We start from the raw sequence: 19,535 nt of genomic DNA, 5'->3' as shown, positions 1-19,535 counted from the left end.
AGAAGGATGTCAGAGAATCCAACTGAGAGAAAGCAGGAGCAGGGTTAAAACTGCCCAGGCAGAACCATTTATTGCATCCAGCATGAAGAGCAAGTGCAGATGTGTTCAGCCAGGCTCCAGGTGCAGAAAAGACCCCTTAAGCAGTATATTGTGATTTTGAGGAGGATGACAGATTTGGACCAAAGCACAGTCCAATGTCCAAGATATTAAAAAAAAAACCCCAACTAAAAAATACATTTAAATGAAGCTCATGTGAATATTTGCCACTGCTCTAAAATCCCTTTTTCTGCCAGAGCTTGTCCATGCAGCCCCAACCACAGTTCTGTCAAGTGAAGATACAGATTAATAGCACAGCTACTGTTCTTATCTGAGTAAGTCAGACCTGGCATCAAACCTGGCATTAAGAGACAGAATTCTTTTATTTTCTCATAGAAAAGAAGTACTGGTATCACTGTCAGATAGGCAATAGTACAACCACAGAAAGGGTGGCTGGGGAGGCACTTCAGGATGTCATTTAGTCCTCCCATATAAAGCCAGCTGTCACCAGGGCTTGCCCAGGCCAGCAGTGCCTCAGCTCAGCCAACTCCTGAACACATTCAAGCTTTGAGTGACCTGTCCTAGGGTGGCACTGCCCTCCCCACACATCTCCTTGTGCTGGCAGCTCATCTTTGCCTTCTTCATTCCATTCCACAGTTTCACTGTGCCTCAATTTTGAGGGGAATTTACACTGCAAGAGAGTGAATTTAAGGGCTAAAACGTAACTGGTGGTGTACAGAGGTTTATACTGGGCCACCAAGAAATTAAATGACTCTCCTAAAAGGTCCCACCACATTACAGAGGCAGGACCCACCCTGACACTCCAGTGCCCAAGTCACCCCCTGCAGACATGTCAACTGCATTAATGCCAACCAAATCAGACAGAAACTCCGTATGAGAAAGATTTGCTAAATATTTGGGGGTTACACATCTTTTGTATGATCTTTATCAATGCAGAGATCCCAAAGGAGTCAGCAGATATTGTTCCTACTCAACAGATGAGGAAGAAGTTGCAAGAAGATTAAATGTGTGCAGTGAGCAGGCAGCAGTGACTAACTGGGCAGTGCAGTAGCTCTGGCCCCTTTTATTTGGGCTCAATAGCGTGATATTCAGCCCAGAAATGGGTTCTATGATCCTTAACGTTTTCATGGAATTCAATTTCAGCTTGGCTTCCTGTTGACTCCCACAGGAATTGCTGCTTCCCATGGAACACCACTGTCTTCATGGTGCTGACATCTCGGACCTGCAAGGGGAAAAACCAAACCATTTTATCTCAGCAGGCTACAGATGAAATAAATACCAAAAAAAAAAAAAAATACTGGAGACTTGCAGATTGATCACTCAGGGAAAAGCTGTGCTACAAAGGTTAGAAGAAATACAGTAGGTATCAGAAATTCTCATTCCCATCTACATTTACACAACAGAGATCAGAGTCCCTGATTTGTGACTGAACTGTGCATCTGGGTGGAAATCTCTAAAGGGGATGGGTTTGTTCCCATCCAAATCATTCCAGTGAGGTTCCTGCCTCCTCACCAGGATATAGTTGAAGTGTGTCTGGTTGCCTTCAGGGCCCAGGTCAGTGTTCAGGGCACGGATGGAGATGCGCTGCCGCGGAGCCACCGTGATGAAGGTCCGACACACGACCTCTTGCCTCTGATCAGGCAACTGCACAGGATTCACTACTTCACCCTGGGGGCCAAACAGCTGCTGGTCACAGTCTGACAGAGCAAAGGGAGAAGAGAAGATGGTTTAGAGAAGTATCCAGCATCTCCAAGAAGGAAATCATTTAAATTAAACACAGGCAGAAGAGTTTCTCTAGGGATTTTTATCTGGGAACCTCCAAGCATCAGCAAACACCTGTCTGGGGTTTGCCTTTAAAACAAAGGGGTAGCCCACAATTAATACCAATTCCAACACTCCTCAAGAAGGGGTTTGTGAGTTGCTAAAAATGAAGCAAGGTTTCCATAGATTTCCATAGGCAACCACCATTCATGGAACTCTGTGGGCCTTAATCTACAGCAAGAGCAAAGCTCTCAGTACAGTACCTTGGTAATACTTTTTGGCTGCAGTTCTGCTGTTGTACTGCAGAATGACCCCGTTTCCTGGCAGCACAACACGCTGTTTCACAATCAGTGTGTTGGTTCTGGAATTTATCAGTGACAGAGGGAGCTTCCTGCAGCCTGTCCGCCACATCATTCGCCCAGAAAACAGCAGGACCTCACCTGGAACGGATGAGCACAGGGCCTAGAAACACTTTTATTTGAAGTAAAAGCCAGTCTCTCTTATACAGGTCTGGAATCAAGTAATTTCTGCATCTTGTTTCTATCTTATCAAAATCTGTCATGAGAACAGGCCAGTTAACTAATCTAACTGTGCTGATTCCAGCTAGAGGGTACATTGGTTTTATAACAGGCCAAAACAAGCAGCTTCTTTAACCCCATAAGTTCCTTTCATCTCATATCTATCAACAGAACAGGTAAGAAGCCACTGTGTGAGGGGAGGACAAGCAGCATCTTCATTTTGTTCCATCTGGCAACAACTTGGTGGAACATAAAAAATCAGTGAAATGGTTTCAGAGATTACACAGGCTCTGAGGCAACCAGAATTTTTCAGGGCACCAGAAGAGGTGCAGACTTGCCAGAGGGCCAGGCTGGATCCCAGAGCTCCAGGCAGTACCTGCAGTGCAGTTGAGGGAGCTCTCCAGGATGGTCACTGAGATCTCCTCCCTCAGGGGACGCCCGATGGCCACCGTGCAGTCCCTGCTCTCCATGCCTGTCATGTTGATGATCCCACTGGCATTGAGAAAGAGGTTTCCACACACACCTGGACAGCAGAGACAGGTGAGAAACACACCCAGAAGGAACTACAGGAAGGCAATTCCCTCCGTGGCACAATGAACAAAGTCACATCTTCTGGGTAAAGCACTGGAAGAGTCATAGAATCCCAGAATCCCAGAACCACAGAACATCCTGGGTTGGAAGAGACCCACAAGGATCATGGAGTCCAACTCCTGGCCCTGCACAGGACTACCCCAGGAATAACACCATGTGCCTGAGAGTGTTGTCTAAACACTCCCTGAAGCCTTGAGCTGCTGTCCCACAGGCTCCCAAGTCAGAAGAGGTTTGGGAAGCACAGGGAAGTAAGGCATTGCTCCTAGCTCAGGTACCATGGACATGCTGGAACTGCAGGGTTTCCCTCCCAGCCACATGTATTCCCTCCCATGCTGCTGTCCCTGGCTGGCAGCAGGATCACCACAGCCCAGCTGCACATAGGAAGCACCTTTTGGCCGTGTCCTCCTCACCTCCACCAGGCTTTGTCGGCTCCCGGGGCCCAGCAGACAGAGGGACATCCAGGTCCTTGTGTCTGTGGTCTGTGCCAGCTGCAGCTCCTGTCAGGTGTGTGGCTGGTGGCACTGGCTGCAGCTCTGCCCCAGGGGACACGGGTCCCTCCTGCTCAGGACAGGGCCCTGCGGAGCAGCCACGCACCACGATGGCCTTGGGGAAGCGCCGGCAGAAAAGGGGGTTCACGGGCTTGTGGGTCAGAGAGCTGAGGCAGAAATCCTGCCTGGTCTGAATGCCATTCCCACAGGATGTTGAACACTGCAGAGGAACAAACCCACAGAACTGCTTTTATCCCTGCATTCCAGCTGGTATTTGGAAATAAATGCATTGATAGGCTCAGGCACGATCTGGAGGGATTCACTGATGTTCTTCTGCCACTTGCCCTGTCAGTGCTCTTGTTCCATCAGCTCTAAGATGCCCCACCTTCCAGGGGATCTTCCAAACTATATATTTAAATTGCAGAACCACTTCCTAAAAAAGTCCCAAAATATCTGCATTCCAGGAGAAAACATGCCAAAACCATTTCTAGGCTGCAGCCAAAACTTTAGCTGAGGAAGGTGGGAAGCAAACCTACGGCTGCTAAACACAGGGCAGTGGAAAGGATGGAAAACATCCTTGGAAACAGTTTAGCATTTCTGTGGGAATCCAACAGACAAGGCAGAAGTTGTACTTCTCCCCTGTAGCCTCCAGGGAAGGGAAGAGCTGGAAAACTGAAGGGGAGCAGGTACCTCTGACCACTCGCTGAAGCTCCACTCGTAAGAGCACGTTCGGATGACACAGGGGACACTGGTGAGGGGCTTCTCTGCCACAGGACACAAATGTTCCTCCTGCAAGACCTCCTGGCCGTGGAGGATCTGCACACAGGTGACCAGCTGCACTGCTAAGCCCAGCCCACAGCTGGAGGAGCAGGGCCCAGCTGGGGTTACCTTCCACCTGGCAGGGCAGGGAGGAGAAAAAGTGAGTTAGTGATGAATCCCCACCCTGTCTCTCACTGCAGAAAATGCAATGCAGCTCCCTCACTCTTCAATCCTTCTTCACTCTCTGCCTCACACTCTCTGTGGTACTTGGAATGCAGCCTGGAGCAGGTTTGGAGTTGGATATAGAGGGCATTCCTGTTTTGCCAGGAGCCCACAGATTTCAAATCCACACCGAATCTTCCTCTGTGTCCATCACCGCCCTCCCCAGGGTGACGCACACAGGCTTAACTGCAGAAAGAATCTTATCTCCCTCCAAAACACACACACCACTGAACCCTCAGATCAGGATCAGACCCAGAGGCCCTGGGAGTGGCATCCTGTAAAAAAAGTTCCAGTAGCTTTCCAGTCCCACAGCAAATAGGGCAGGGCAAGCTCACCACAAATCCTAAGGAAAGTGCAATCCATTTCCTTCAGTTTTCAGAGCAGCTATTCCAGATTCTGAGAGTATTTAATTCTTGCTACTTTCCTTGATGCTCTGTGGAAACTGTACAGCTGGCAAATGTGTCACCACCTTTTGCAGCTATGGATTTGTTCCTGCTTCCCAGAGTAATAAGGGATCGAGAGGTTTTCAGTTTTTCTCTGGAGTCAGACTCTGAGGACTACACTTAATTTCTGTCTGAGATGTACCAGCCCAGGAAAAACTCTGAGTTTGCTGATATGGAGCAGTGCTACAGTTTTTGCAGCTGGCTTTGCTTCCAAAGAAGGGGAGAGCAGCTTGACCCTTCCTTTACCATGTCCCTGGAGACAGAGAGAGGAAGGAAGACCCCTCACTGGCTCATTGTCTCCTGGTAACTGCTTTACCTTGGTGGGCAGGGGTTGAGATCACAGACTTCCACCCTGCTCTCTGGCTTTGGCACTGGCTGACAGTTTTCCTCCTGGGTTTCTTCTTTGGTGTCAAAAGCCACACAAACATAGTGCAGCTGAGCCTTACCTAGGAAGGGAAGCAATCTGACTGCGTGGTTTGGATGTGCAAGGGTTGAAAGTAAGTCAGAAGTGTCACATCTGTGTGTATAAACCAAGCAAACTCTGCCCAAGCCATGGCACTCTTACTGCACTCATCACCCCAGCTCTGAAGCACAGCAGCAGCCAGACCACCCTCTAAATTGTTCTGTCTGAGCCAGGCCTCCTTGCCCCTTCCAAAATAATTGTGAACACAGCTACACTTGGAACTGTAGAGGGGGAAAGATCAGGTCCCCGAGGCTCCCAGGCACTGAAATCACACCTAGAGCCAAGCAACATTTCCCTGCAGCACAGAAAGGCCTCACCTCTACCACAGGAGACAGAACACTCCCCAGCTACAGGGCTCCAGACATACACAGTCCGATTTTCCAGCTGGATGTGCCCAGGTGACTCCAGAGGCTGAAGTAAGTGTGCATCTTCCTCCTCAGAACAGAGCAAAAAACAGCTGCCCTAAACAAACCACCATGATGAACTGAGGCATCCAGCAGCTTAATTAAAGAGGGATGGAGCTGCCTAAAGTGACAGGATGAAGCTTTAACTGGGCAGAGCAGTGGTGCAAACCACCCTCCAGGCTCCAGGAGTAAGCTGGTGGTTCTTAACTGGTGGATAAAAGCGCAAAGCTCACAGTGAGGTTCCTGAAAAGCCAAGCCAGCAAACTCACTTTGTCCCAGCCCAAAGGGCACACATTGACCACACATGGCACAAGGGAGAGGGGTTTTTCTTCTGCTGGGCACAAGCTGTCATCCACCACAGTCTCCAGGCCATCATGGAACTGCACACAGGTCAGGTTCTGCTGGGCAACTCCAGTCCCACAGACAGCAGAGCATTCATCTCTCTGAGACATCTTCCACCTAAATGGGAGGCAATGGCATCGCTCTGTTTCCCACCTGGATCAGGGAGGTTCATTACTCGGGACACTGGTTACAGAAATGGGTCATGCAGAGGATTCAGCTTCTCTGTTTCAAGAGCTTTGTCTGGATGTGACTGAGAGGACAGTTTAAGTCCTTTCACTGACAGCTTTCAAGGACTAAAAGCACCTAAGCTAAGGAGCTATAGTTCACAGTGTGATCACTTTTGATTGAACACTAAAATGTCTGTGAGGGCAGTGTCTGGGCAGGCTTGGCCCTTGGTCCTCCTTCCAGAATAAACAACACAAGGGTCAACCCTCTTTGTTGGCACCATCTTGGAGAGGATGTGAGAGCCATCTCCTTCTGGCCATGCCCTCAGAGTATCTCCATTTAGCAGATTACTGTAAAACATTGGAAGGACTATTTCCCAATCCTTCAGCTGACATCTCAATTACCTCATGGGACCAGGAAAGACAGAACATGGCTTGGGATCTGCTACCCCATTGTAATTATGAGGAAACCACTTCATACTTCTCTCTTTTTTCCACCTTGCACAACACCAGTGCAGAGCCTGGGTTAAGTGGCAGAGAAAAGCAGGAATTCAGCTGAGCTCCCAAGAACACCAACCTGTACAGGCACGGCTCCATGGCACAGGGCTTGTGCTCTGGGAGGGGCTGGGGCAGCTCCAGACACCACTGATCCTCTGCTACTTCATTCCTGGTCTGATCAAAGCACACATGAACCACTGGGAGCACCCCTGGGATACAAAAGGAAAAGGAAATGAAGTTATAACCAGAGTGAACAGCTCCCCTCTGCTATGGTAGGAAGATGCAGAGATTTTGCTTCACTCAATCACCTGTGTAAGAAAATGGGGTGTGTGGGAATACAGACTTCTGTAAACACACAAACCCCTTCTTTGTGACATAACCTCCCTCAAGAGTTTTAAAGTGATTTTCCAAGGTGAGCACCCCAGCAGAGGAGAAGTTTGATTGATAATCCCCAAAATGGAAGGGCTGCCCTAAACTGGCTGTTTGAAAGAACAAGGATATCAATCATAATTTGGAACAAATTATTTCTAATGATCTGACTGATGAGGGACAGCAAATAAGCTCTAGGAGGAGCTGGTTTTAAATGCCATAGTGTAGAAGTGACCAGGTAATATCATCACACAGCCTTTGTGCTCAGACAGCACCAACCTCCTCAAAGGCATCATCAACAGCCAAAACCAGGCTAGAGGTGCTGGCAGAGAAACTGGAGACTTCCAGTGCCTGCAGCAGGCAAGGAATGAAATATTCATAAGCTACAGCTCTAAAGAAGATTTGTAACGATAACGAACCTAAAAAGCAAAGCAGATGAAAAGTCAGACTCAAAGAAATTACAAGCAAAGCTAAAAGGAGTCTCCTTTCAAGGACTGGGCTACAGGAGAGCCAGGCATTCCTGAATCTCAGGCAGCATGAGAGCCCTGAGCACCAAATGTCCAGAATCAATCAGCAACCTTCTCTTTGCTCCACCCTCCTTGTTTTCAAATAATGACCATTGCTAAGGAGGGCCTGTGCACCACTTACAGCTCTCAAGGTGCAATTCCAGCCCAGATTCTCAACTTTCTGTTATTTTAAGTCCTGACTTTCTCTTTTTTTTTTTTTTTTTTTTTTTTTCTGTTTGTGATTGCATTAGCTGGAGGCTCTGGAGCATTCTGAGCTCTTTACTTCAGTTCACCTGGGGGATTTGCTGGAGAAAAGCTCTCCAGGCATAACTAGTTGTATAGATTGACTTCCATAAATATTCATTAATGCATTTTCTAAATCCTCGTCACAGAAGTCTTGAGAGGCCTGACAGTGTCATCTGAATTATGTGGTAAACGAGATGTCAGGCCATCTATCAGAGTGAACTGTTACAATCTGCATTATGATTCCTTTAGGGAGACAGAAAGGATTAGCCATGGCACAGGAATAGAATTCTAAGAAGGAAGTTTCATAATTAGCTCTGAGGCTTTAGTTAGATACCAGATACCCCTTTGGTCTCAGACTTCTGATGTTTAGCCAACTTCAGATTACAGTCTTCAAGAACTTTGAAAAATCTGAGAAAATTATTTAGTCTTAAAACCAAGAGTTCAGTTAAAACCTGTCTAAAAATCCTCTCCATGATCAAACATTTTCAGTATCATTCTGAGGATTCAGCCCATTTGCTGATTTGTTCATTTCATTCAAAAGCTCCACCACGTTTTTCTCTGGTTCAGTTTAACACCGGCAACTGCAGCAATCATTTCCAGCACTCTGCTTTTAAATTCAGTTCAGACCAAACCAGAAGTCTCCATAAAAAGGGAAGACTGAGTCCTGCTGCCTCACCTTCCCCACAGGTCACTGAACATGGGCCCTGCTGAGGAATCCACACATAGGTCAGGTTCTCCCTGGGGACAAAGTAGCTGAAGGTGATGTCTGGGTTGGTGACATTGCCATATTCTTTTGTGTACCTCCTGTAGACCTGGACAAGGAAAAACTGTGGTCAATGCACAAGAAAACTTGGATTTATTCCTTAGGATGGAGGAAGGAGCAGCCAATCCCCCTTCTTTCCATCCAACCCTGAGCCTCACTGCAATGCCTCAGCCCCGGGCAGATGCAGTCAGAGCACTCACCCTGTGAATTCTGGGCACTGAAAATGATTAAACCAAGCAGAAGGTTTAACTTGGTGTGGGTTTCCCCCACACAATCACCCCCAGACCTGCAGGAAGCCTGCAGGAAGCCCCAGCCATTCCCCAGAAAAGCAATACTATTGCTCTCCAGTGAACACCATCTCCCCCAGCCTTGGACACAAAGTCACCTGAATCCACCATACCTGGGTTCTGCAGCAAAGCCACCCAAACCTGCCCACTTCTGCCTGGCCCCCTTCCAGCTCTGCTGCTTTAATGTACCTGTATTTCAATTTCTTCCTGCGTTGGCCCATCCACATGGATCTCCTCCAGGCTTGGCAGGTTGTCCTTGGTGAGAAACACTTGGTATTTGATCTGGTTGTCCTCCAGAACTGACGGGTAGGTGACATTCTGTGAGATTTTTCCTTTTCCAGCCACCACGTACTCGCCTTTAACCTTCACAGCTGGAGGAGCAGTGATGTTAAGAGACAAGGTGTGGTCACCAGGATCCCCTGGTGCTGGCAGCTACTGGCTGCCCACTTGGTAGGAACCAGTTTGGCCCAAGTTGGGCATCCCAAGGAGCGTGTCTTCTGCAGCTTCCCACTGGAGAGCATCCCACGAGCAAAATGCAGCACCAAGAATTCCATTTCTTTGTTGGCACAAGCTCCTTTCAGCCCTGCCTGCATCCCCTCCTCTCCTTTTCATTCCACTCACCCAGGTGTGTGAAGAGAGGTCTCCTGTTGGCAACATGGACCGAGGTGGTGTTGTAGGGCAGGGACAGAAATGTCACGTACTCTGGAAGGGTGGAAAGGAGGAAGATGTGGTCACCTTCCAGCACTGAACCTCTGTTGGGAAGGCTAGAGATTGCAGCTCAACTCCTGAATTCACACTGACCCTGCTCCTCAGCTTGAACACGGTGATGGTGACACAGCAAACACAACTGAGCTGGATTCTGTGTCCTGTTCTCACCTTTCTGTGGTTCTTTTTAGGTTTTCTGCTAATATCTCAAGGTGAGACTGCAAGAGCCAGACCAGTTCCCAAATGGACATTGAACATCTCAGGAAGCACAAACAACACCCTCAGGGATGTGGTGGGATTGTTGGGCTGTCCTGTGCAGGGCCAGGAGTTGGACCCAATGATCCTTGTGGATCCCTTCCAGCTCAGGATATTTATGATTCTGTGATCTGATATCACCCCCAGCTCCCAACAATTTGCTGGGCTTCCCAAACAGTTACATTTCTGATCCACATCCAGAGAATTCTGACCAAAAAAGCACTCTGCCTACGCGAGAGCTACCTCACTCCATTGGACCACCCAAAATCCATCTCCATATCCTCCATAAAATAAAATCAAGCAGAAGCAGAAGGGAGAAGTCACATACAGAAGATTGTGAACACTGACTCTGCACACAAACAGCAGCACAATGCAGAGCCTGAGGGGGAGGGCTACACACCTTGAGCTTTTCCTTCTGTGTAGGATCCACTCACTTGGGTGCAAGTGGAGTTATCACCCCCACAGACCTTGCAGGGATCCATGACCTTCCTGGAGCCCATCTGGCCGTCACACCCGAATGCCTGAGCAGAGGGGAGAGTCTGTCAGCCTGGCCTGCTCTGAGAAAACAAGTGAGCAAAAGCAACATTGCCTGAATTCCTGAAACTGCCCTTTCCCTTTGCAATTTGGGTTTAGGAAGACATTGAAGAAAAAGATGCAGTTTGTACCTAGACCTACCACTGGGCAGCAGCGTGCAAAGCCAGGGACTGGGAGGTCTTAGCTGAGAGCACAGCTCTCAGTAACTGTGACATTTTCTTTCCCATAAGAAGCAGCCCAAAAAGATCTCTCCTGTGACCCAAACCCAAAGCTCTGTGCTCTCTTCTATGAACTCTTTCTGGAGGGAGGGAGGGAGGGAGGAAAAAAACAAAAGCCCAGGGGGACAGTAAACATGAATGGCAGGTTCTGAAGGAATCTTTAGCTCCCCAAACTCCCAAAGCCAAACCTAGCTCACATCCTTCAGTCCCATGGAACTCAGAAGAGAGATTCTATCCCCATTCCCACGAACAAGACTAATTTACACAAAGCTACAGGAGGATCTCAGCAGGCTTAACAGCAAAACATATGCAACTGCTGAATTTATGCTGGAGGCACTGATCCCAGGCTTTGGAAGCTGCCATAACATGCATATTTATCACTGCTGCCAATAAAACAGCCAAAATCAGAACAGGTTGTGCCTACACCCTCTGCTGTTCATGGGGGGAAACACTTCACAAAACACAGTGAGCACGAGGATAATGAGAAAAACATAAAATTTACAAAGAGTATTCTGGGAATGTAAAGAAACAACAGAAAACATCCAGCCGGGTCAGCTCCGAGCAGTTCCTAAAATGCAGACGGCGCGGGGGAGTTGTATCCAAGGTCATCGGGAAAGAATGCCTTCCTCAGGTCCAACCCAGGAAAAAAACTCCAGTTTTGATCAGTGATATTCCAAAAATCAATCTGTCGACTTGTGATCCCCAGGTTTTGCTCCTTATCTTGCCACTGGCCCAGTAATTCAAGTCATGGAACTTGCCTCCAAGACATTTTGTGGGGCTAATTACAGCAGGCAAACTGAGCAGCTCATGACGTCTCCTCCACCAACACATAAACCAATTTGCTTCTTGGCTTAGGGGTGAATAGCCCTGTGTGTTTACTGCATAATTAGCAGAATGTCTTATCTAGAGGGCATTGGATGCACAGACAGATCAGTAGATTTTTGGACTCCATCCAACACACCAAGAACAAAACTCTCTTCTGAGAAGAGCTTGCTCTGTTGTTTGGGGCACTGTGTTTTTTCCTAGCACGATTTCCCCTGACTCCTTTGGTGCAGATCACCTGTCAGGGGTTCACCTGGACTCCCCAGTCACTTACTCTGCATCTCCCCATCACACACAGATGGAGATCCCCGTGGTGCTCCGTGTCATCCTGCTCACACCTGGTTCCATCCAGGAAATTGTCCCCGCGGCTCACCATGAACTCCTTCCCCACGGCCCTGCACATGTGCTTGCAGAGCAGGTCCCCTGGAGCAGCAGGCACAAGGAAGGAGTTACTCTTTCAGGCAGGCACGTGGCTGCTCATCAGCAATGGGAAAAAGCCCAGAGAAGTTGTGGACTCCCATCCCTGGCAGTGTCCAAGGCCAGGTTGGACAGGGCTTGGAGCAACCTGGGATAGTGGAAGGTGTCCCTGCCATGGTGGGATGAGATGAGTTTTAAGGTCCCTTCCAACCCAAACCAATCTGGGATTCTATGATCTGTCAGAGAGTACCCAGGTTTCATGTGAAAACTAAAACAGTGGAACAGCCTTTCAACTCCAAAGTACAGACAGGTGCATGAGCACTCCCCGCACAAACTGAGGTTTCAGACACTCCTTACCTTTGGCAAAGCCAAGAGCAGACGTCCAGGTATAAAAGGAGGGTGTTTCTACATCAAGGTACAGTGGCTTTAAATTTGTTGCTGCACACTGTTCAGCCATGAAGTCCTGCTGGGTCATCAGACAGGCCTGGATCCCAGAGAGATTGTTGTGTAAGGAAAGGAAGTGACTGAGCACAGGGTCCCAAGCAGCATTTAACCCTCTAGCTAAAGGCAAAACGCAGTGGCTGCTAAGTAAAACACCCACACAATGCCAAGAAAGAAAACCACTTTAAAGGGAGGCTGCAGGATATGCAGAAAATTGTGCTTGGAAGCTGATATCTTTGCTATTTATACAAAATAAATAGATAAGGAAAACAGGAACCATACAAGAAAGTCCCTCTGAAGAAAACCATCATTGTGAGTCACTGTTTTCTCAGCATCTGTCCTGCTATGGGGGCATAGAGAAAATGCTTCATTACATGTGAACAATGCTATCCAATAATCCTGCTGCCTTCAGTGGCACAAATACCTCTCGTGCTGTCAGACAGATGGAGGCTGTACACCAGATCTTTAGTCCTCTTTCCCAGAACAGCCAGCTGTGGGAACGACAGTCACAAAACACACAGCCCTCAAAAGGTTCAAAGAGAAGTTCAGATGATGTCGAGCTCCATTACCTGTGTATTGCACATCTCTGCTTGCACGCTGGCACCGTGGCACTCCTGCCCCCCAAAAGCAGGCCTGGAAATGACAGAATTCCTCAACAGAGGCAGGATTGTCCCCAGCAAAGAGGAAGACTCAGCCCCGAGACCCTGAGGACAGCCAGGTCCCCACTCTCACCTGGGGTTGTTACAGAAGCGCTGCCTCACCACGACCCCCCCGCCGCAGCTGCGGGAGCACGGGGAGAGGGGGCTCCAGGCAGACCAGTGCCCATGGACCACAGCCATGGGGTTCAGCTCCTCCAGAGAGCTGCACTGACCCTTGGAGCACCACTAGGACCAAGAACACACAAGAACACAGAGAACTGGCAGCAGTGAACCCAGCAGGGCCAACCTTTTGGTTGGCACAAGTCCCCATCTTTGGCAGCCCAGTAACAGAGAATCCCAAGGTGAATGAGGCAGCTTCTCGCTGGAGGTTGAAAAGTCCCATGCCTAATTAGGGTCTAACATGAGGTTGGGGTTAAAAAACAGAGCAGGCAGGTCATTTCAAGTTGAAGGAGAGCTCAGATATCAGGCTATAGAACTGCGAAGCAACTCCAGAGATAAAGACAAGGTGGAAACAGCACGATCAGGACATAATGGTACCAGGTTGTGACTGGTTTTAGCTCCCTGGCCAAGGGGCAGCGAGTGCCAGGTACCCTCCAGACACTGACAAAGCTTCGCTGTCTGAGCTCCACAGCACCACACCCACTGCTGGTGGGAGCCTCCTTACCTTGTTGATCCCACACTCAGTTCCATCCAGGAGGGGAACCAGAAGCCGAGTACAGCTGGATTTGTCTGCCGGTTGTACATGGCATGAGAGAACTTTACAGATGTCCTGGTGTGACAAGAAAATCAGGGAGTCAGGCTCAACAACACAGCAGCCCCAAAAGTCTAAAGAGTGCATGTCCCAGCTTTTCTCACAGACACCCAACAGTGCAAGTTCCCTCATTTTTCCTGCTATTGGGCAAAAGCTGTGGGCAAGTCAAAAGACCATCACTGTAGTGATCACCAGCTGTAATGCTGGAAGATGATCAACTGAAGCAATTAAAGTTTCACCCACCTTAGTGTTTCCTCATTAACAAAACATGTCCAGATGGCAGCTATTAAACACGCTGTGTTTCCCAGACAAAGGGATTTGAGCTGTGGCGGGGAAGCTGGAGGAATCCAGTGAACAAGAACTCCCCAAGGCAGGACCCTGGGTGGGTGCACCCAGCACTGCCAGGCCAGCTGTGCACAACAGCACCCAACTGTGCAAACCTTACAGGAGATTTATGTGGAGGAAGGAAGTGATGGAAAGAAGGGAAACGTTTTTAAAGCCTTGCCAAGAAATCTGTGGCAGAAAAGCACCTTCAATCCTGTCAGAATAAAAATGCTGCCAGCCCCCTTTCCCCGAATTTTGGCTCCTGACTGTTTCCCTGCTGCCCTTAGCAAGACAGACAAACTTTCTACCTACAACATTGCTGTCAGCAAAGGTGCAAGCTGTGGCCACACTCCCAAAGGCTATTTTACATTGCTCATCTGCTCCGTAGTACAAGCCAGGCTTCCACCCCGGGATGCTGCCGTCCATGTCCGGCAGGTCATTCAAGCAGCTTGTTTGGCCTGTACTGATAGAAACATGAGGAATATCACTTTCCCAGCTGTGGGTAGTGAGGACAATGACATGTTTGCAAACTTGTGCTGAGTTTCACTCTGGGAGTTGGCTGCTGCTTTCCCAGACAACACATGCTCGCTGTGGGCTGGGATGGATTTAGTTGCAGCAGCTGCCTGGAGATGCTCAGAGTTCCCTGCTGCTGGAGTTCTATCCCATTCCTGTCCTGCACCCAGCCAGCACACAGCCTGCAGTGCCTGTCTGAGCCTGGATGCTCTGATGGTGTAAATAAAATGTGCAGGCTGAGCCAGTGTCTGAGAAATCCACCCCAGCCCAGGCACGTCAGGCACCAACCAAAGCCACTTCCAGCTACACGAAGCAAAAACTGGGTTTAACCTCAGCAACAAGTGCTAAGAGATAAACAACCCCCAAGCTTTTCACTGTTCCTCATTTTTCAGTATTTTTTTTTTTTATTCTTTGAGGTTTTCTCTCCTAAGCTCCCAGCACAGGGAACTGAAGAACTCAACCATTCCCTTACCTGACAAGGGCCAGGAACTGCTCCCGACTGCACGGAGACCAGGTGAGGTCGATGCTGTTGTGGTTTCCTGCTGAGCCCATGATGTAACCACTGCTGCTGCACAGATTCCCCTCGCCATCGTGGGCAATTCCAAGGCTGTAACAGAAGCAGCACAGAGCCCTGAGGAGAAGAAACCCAGAGGCTGCATTCCCTCAGAGCCTCTCTTCGCTAAGCAAGGACTGAGCTCCCTCTGCAGCCCTTCCTTCTACTGTTGTCACAAAGGGCTTCTCTCCTCTTTGCAGCTTCTAATTGTCACAGAGCTTGCAGGAACGCAAGAAATGCAAGGAACTCTTTCCAAAATACATGACCATGACCAAAAGGTTTAGAATAATCTATGGGGAATTCCCTTTTATGTCAAGGGGTCCTTTTGCTTTTTTCCTTGAACTGGAGGATGTGTTTACCTGAGTAAAACCTCCTGAGCTGCTCTGGCAGTTTCCTACTGACCTGTGCCCAATCTCATGGGCTATGGTGACTCCAAGGTCAAAGCCAGTGTCCTGGGTAATCACACAGCTCCAGAAGGAGGAGCACGCTCCCCCTAACTGAGTCACTCCACGAAGCTCCTTGTTCCCATCAGGCAACTCCAGGTCAAACCTAAAGTAAGGGAGATACAGAGAGGAAAGAGCAAAGAACCCCCACGGCAAGGAAAGTCAGGTTTAGGCATTCAGCTGAATTGATCCGAGCTTTCCTGGTCTGGAATCCAGCTACCTTTCTTTTGACACATGGAGTTCCCTGGGGCAAGATGGCAGCAATAGGGTCCCACGAGTGCCCACTGCTCAAAATTTATGATGATTCCCCATTAAAAAATCCAGATGTCCTCAGACAAGCAGAACTGAATGAAATGACCTAATCCTATTTCCCAGTCCCTCCCAGGGCAGGGAGCTCAGCACCTGGTGATGTAGAGGACAATGTCAGCATGCTGGGGGTCAGAGTCGTTCTGGGGGTTCACCCTCTTGCTCCACTCACAGACGCTGATGAGGGAGGAGGTGATGTTGGTTGTGATGTTCAGCTCTGCCTGGAGGGAAGGCACACGTTGGCACATTCCAAACAGCCTTGAGCTTGGACAACACTCAAACACAGCCCTCTCCTTACCTCTGGCTCTCTCAAAACCAGCATTTGCATGAGGTGAACCCTGAAATGAGCCCCCAGTGAGGCATCTCTGAGCAGCTCTGCTCCCTGAGAAGAGACAGAAAGGAGTCAGTAAAGAAGGGGTTTGGGGATTCCCACTCGCTGTTCCCCAAGAACTGGGCTGCACTCACTACAAAGGTAACTACAACATTAACATATGCAAATGTTAACACATACAAATGTGAATAAACCTGTCGAGAGATGAGGTTGGATTTGTCAGACACTCTGAAGCAGAGAGAAGAATCTGCATGAAAAGTTTCATAGCCAAAGACTTTTTCTGCAGTACACACATTGAAAATGCCAAGCCAAGTTCTTAATAATAGCAAAGGGAGACATGAAAATTATGCAATAGAAATAAAACACTGAAATGTAAAATATGAGATTGATTCAGTGGATTTAGCTCAATCCCCCTGAAAGCAACAGGGTGAGAAAACTCTTTATGTGAGTTGCAACATTAGTCATGAAACTCAGAGCTACATTTTCTACATGGGTTTTAAATCCTCTAAGATCTTCTTTTACTCATGCAGCTCCTTGTGCAAGGGAATTCGGGGAATTTTGTGCCTAGGGAAGCACAGAGCAATGCCCTGCACATGAGCTCTGCCCCAGGGACAGGTGACCCCAACCACCCTGAGAGTGCCCTCCCAGAGGTGCTGCCTGGGACACAGCCTGGAGCCCACTCTGGGGCAGCACCACAGAGCCACTCACAATGTTCAGGTTGGCCAGGACGTATCGCTCTGTGTCCTCTTTGTGGTACAAGTAAACATCTGGCCCTGCCACCACCATCAGCTCCAGATGTTTGACAGCTGCCTCAGCCCTCTTCTGCAGGCGAGGAGGAGCCCGCCCTGCTGAACAGCACAAAAGGGCACGGGGAGGTTCAAAAGCACCATAAAAGATCCTACAGATCCACTCCCTTTCCCCAAAGGCTGCAATAACACAGCTGTGAGTCCCCTTCTCCAGGGGCCAGCTCGGGTTTCCCACTTCTGTTGGTGTCTTCCACCTGTCAGCAGCTTTAACAACACACCTGTGCTATCAAAATAACAACCACCCACATCAAACACACTGGGCACACCTCAGCAAGGTGAAAAATGTTTTCGAGTCTACTCATGTATTTGTGAACACCAATTTTTCCTCTGAGCTCATGGAAGCAATCCCCCTGGAGACAGCTCTTCCAGCAGGGCTCCCTCCCCATGTCTGTTACCTCTCGCTGGCTTTGCCTCTCTTGCAGCACTTTTGAACAGGATGTGAGGGTTGGAGAAGCCAAGGTCCCTCAGCAGAGCCACATCTTTGCTCCTGACTGGCCTGATGTGAATCTTCTCCTCACCCACGGTGACGAGTCCTTGCTAAAGGAGATTAAATTCCACCTCTGAGTTTTTCCAAAGACATTTGCTATCCATGGAGATGGCAAAGATTCATTCAGTGGATGCTTCACACGTTTGGGGCATGAAGCTGCCACCCTCCAAAGGCTCTTTCAGCTCATACTCACCAGCTGCCCATCACAGAAGGTGACCCTGCACGTGGCCCCAGGAGGCTGCAGGGGCTTTCCACCTGCAAAGCAGTTCCCTGGGAATCTCTTCAGTAAAATAAAGGAAGAGTTCACCACCTGGCTGCTCACAAAGGAGGAGGAAAGGAGGGCGTGGTCCTCTAGAAATTCGAAGGCATAGAGCTGGCCCCAGGCCTGGATGGAGCAATGCTGGACCCGACAGGGCCTCAGCCCAAAATGTTCTTCTTTACAAGGGCAAGTTGGCTCAGCCACAACGAACTCAGGTACTGAAAGAAATGAAACAAGATCAGAACAAGGGGAGAAGTTATGAGAAATGATGATACACAAAACCCCAGTGTAAGGTCTATCTCCCCAGGAAAAATACCCTACAAACGCCAACCGTGGCCTCTTGGGGTCATGGTGTCAACAGTCAGAGAATTCCTGTGCTTTTGGGTATTCCAAAGTGAGGATAATCTGACTGGGAACACACAGCACTGCATTTATTGCTGCTTTTGCTCTCTCACTAAGGAGAACAGTTCATCTAAAAAAGGCTGAGACAGTTTCATTCCTGCAGATTTTACCTATTACTGAGTGGGAATTACAATCCAGAAAAAGACACTGGGATGAGCACTAGGTGAATTCAAAAGGAGACAATACCCTTCCTTTAGGGATTTGAGACTCCAAAACATATCCTTATTCTGAACTATCATCAATCCAGACCTAGAATTCAAATCTCTTTGTGCATTTATCTTAAAAAAAAATTAACAAGTATTTAAAGTTACCCTTAGTCTAAAGCTTTTGTCAGAAGATCATAGAAAAACACCAATGCAGAGAGTGGGGACTGCAGCAGAAATATGCAAAGAGATTGAACACATCTCCTTCAGCAGATTTTACACTCTGACCCAGCTCTTCAGCCACTCTCACACTGAAACCCAGATTGTCTCACTTGCACTGGGACTCAAGAACACCAAATGCTTGTCAGACCAGGGGCTGTTAATCAGTGTTCTCAGCACTGTCAAACACCCAGGACTGGAAATCAACTGACAGATGTGCTCTAAACCGAAGAAGGACTTGAGCCCTGCATACCATCAGGCACTGAGCTGGTTCCAAAGTAAGAGAGAACATCTTCCACATCCAAAGCGCTGAGGAATTTCTGCAAGAAGAAGAAGAGCGTTACATTTTTTTCACGAAAAACAAATGGATACAAGACTATCCCTTCTCTGGACCTAACCTGGAAGGAACGCCAGCAAACAGCTCAGCAAGTCCCAGAGCCAAGTTCTCGTGGCTTTACTCCGCGCTAAGCACGGGCTGCACAACAGCCACCCAGAGGAAACAGCTTTATCTTCGTGATTAGTGAGCTCGGACGCAGTTTGGATTAGAATCCTGTCGTCTCCTCTTCTTCTTTTTTTTTTTATTTTTTTATTTTTTTTAACTTTTCTTAGAAACACCGAAGCGTTCCTGGAAGGACTGTTCTGGAGGTCACACTCACCTCTGGGAGCGGCGGCCAACACAGCCCCAGCGGGAGCATCACGAGCGCCCGCAGCGCCAAGCTGACGGTCATGCTGGAGGAGCCGCGGTCTCCGCGCCGAGCAGGGCGAGTTTTGGGCCCAAGGCATCACGTGGAGCGGAAGGGAAGAGCAAAAACAGCCTCTGAGCAAACAGGCTTTGAGCAAACAAAACAGCCTCGGAGCGGGGGGCCGCGGCCGCACCGGCAGCTGGAGCGCGGCCGCCTTGCGCAATGCCCGCGGCTTCTCCGCAGCGTGCGCCAGCCCCGGCGGCCAAGGGGCGGCTCTGGGGGGATGGGGGCCATGTGGCCCTGGGGACACACCCGTGTGTGGCGGGGGTCACCCCGCGACCCCCCAGCCCCGGAACTCCGGAGCCATCCCCCCCCCCCCCCCC

At 49.1% G+C, this 19,535-nt stretch overlaps 1 protein-coding gene across 4 annotated transcripts; it reads right to left on the bottom strand.

The window, feature by feature from the left end:
- Positions 1 to 39: 39 nt before the first annotated feature.
- Positions 40 to 19,490, bottom strand: ADAMTS13 (ADAM metallopeptidase with thrombospondin type 1 motif 13). Of its 4 annotated transcripts, none has more exons than XM_042052728.1 (29): positions 19,126 to 19,490; positions 18,723 to 18,789; positions 17,640 to 17,923; positions 17,355 to 17,496; positions 16,862 to 17,001; positions 16,121 to 16,204; positions 15,919 to 16,043; positions 15,476 to 15,622; positions 14,993 to 15,127; positions 14,320 to 14,470; positions 13,597 to 13,701; positions 13,006 to 13,157; positions 12,843 to 12,906; positions 12,190 to 12,316; positions 11,690 to 11,838; positions 10,242 to 10,362; positions 9,503 to 9,583; positions 9,071 to 9,252; positions 8,508 to 8,643; positions 6,790 to 6,919; positions 5,976 to 6,165; positions 5,620 to 5,737; positions 5,156 to 5,285; positions 4,106 to 4,310; positions 3,338 to 3,635; positions 2,713 to 2,859; positions 2,082 to 2,258; positions 1,570 to 1,754; positions 40 to 1,279 (listed from the first exon to the last, which is right to left on the bottom strand). In XM_042052728.1, the coding sequence occupies exons 1-29, from the start codon at positions 19,195 to 19,197 to the stop codon at positions 1,121 to 1,123; spliced, it is 4,203 nt and encodes a 1,400-aa protein (XP_041908662.1). In that variant the 5' UTR covers positions 19,198 to 19,490; the 3' UTR covers positions 40 to 1,120. The 4 variants fall into 4 exon arrangements, with proteins under 4 accessions (XP_041908662.1, XP_041908664.1, XP_041908663.1 ...); XM_042052730.1 differs by having other exon boundaries at positions 1,086 to 1,279; positions 5,620 to 5,734; XM_042052729.1 differs by having other exon boundaries at positions 1,086 to 1,279; positions 16,862 to 16,998.
- Between the last annotated feature and the right edge of the window lie 45 nt (positions 19,491 to 19,535).

This window comes from Corvus kubaryi, unplaced genomic scaffold (assembly GCF_017639235.1).
Source record: "Corvus kubaryi isolate FWS band 111438036 unplaced genomic scaffold, C.kubaryi_AGA036_p1.0 78, whole genome shotgun sequence".
Taxonomy (NCBI): Eukaryota; Metazoa; Chordata; class Aves; order Passeriformes; family Corvidae; genus Corvus; species Corvus kubaryi.
Note: the sequence above shows the minus strand (reverse complement) of the source record. Positions and strands in the feature narration are given on the sequence as shown.

Coding starts and splice junctions, on each gene's coding strand:
- ADAMTS13 (XM_042052728.1), bottom strand. CDS start 19,197: ATGACCGTCAGCTTGGCGCTGCGGGCGCTCGTGATGCTCCCGCTGGGG. Junction 18,790..19,125: donor GTTGGCCGCCGCTCCCAGAG/GTGAGTGTGACC, acceptor TTCTTCTTGCAG/AAATTCCTCAGCGCTTTGGA. Junction 4,311..5,155: donor CTCAACCCCTGCCCACCAAG/GTAAAGCAGTTA, acceptor CTGCCCTGCCAG/GTGGAAGGTAACCCCAGCTG.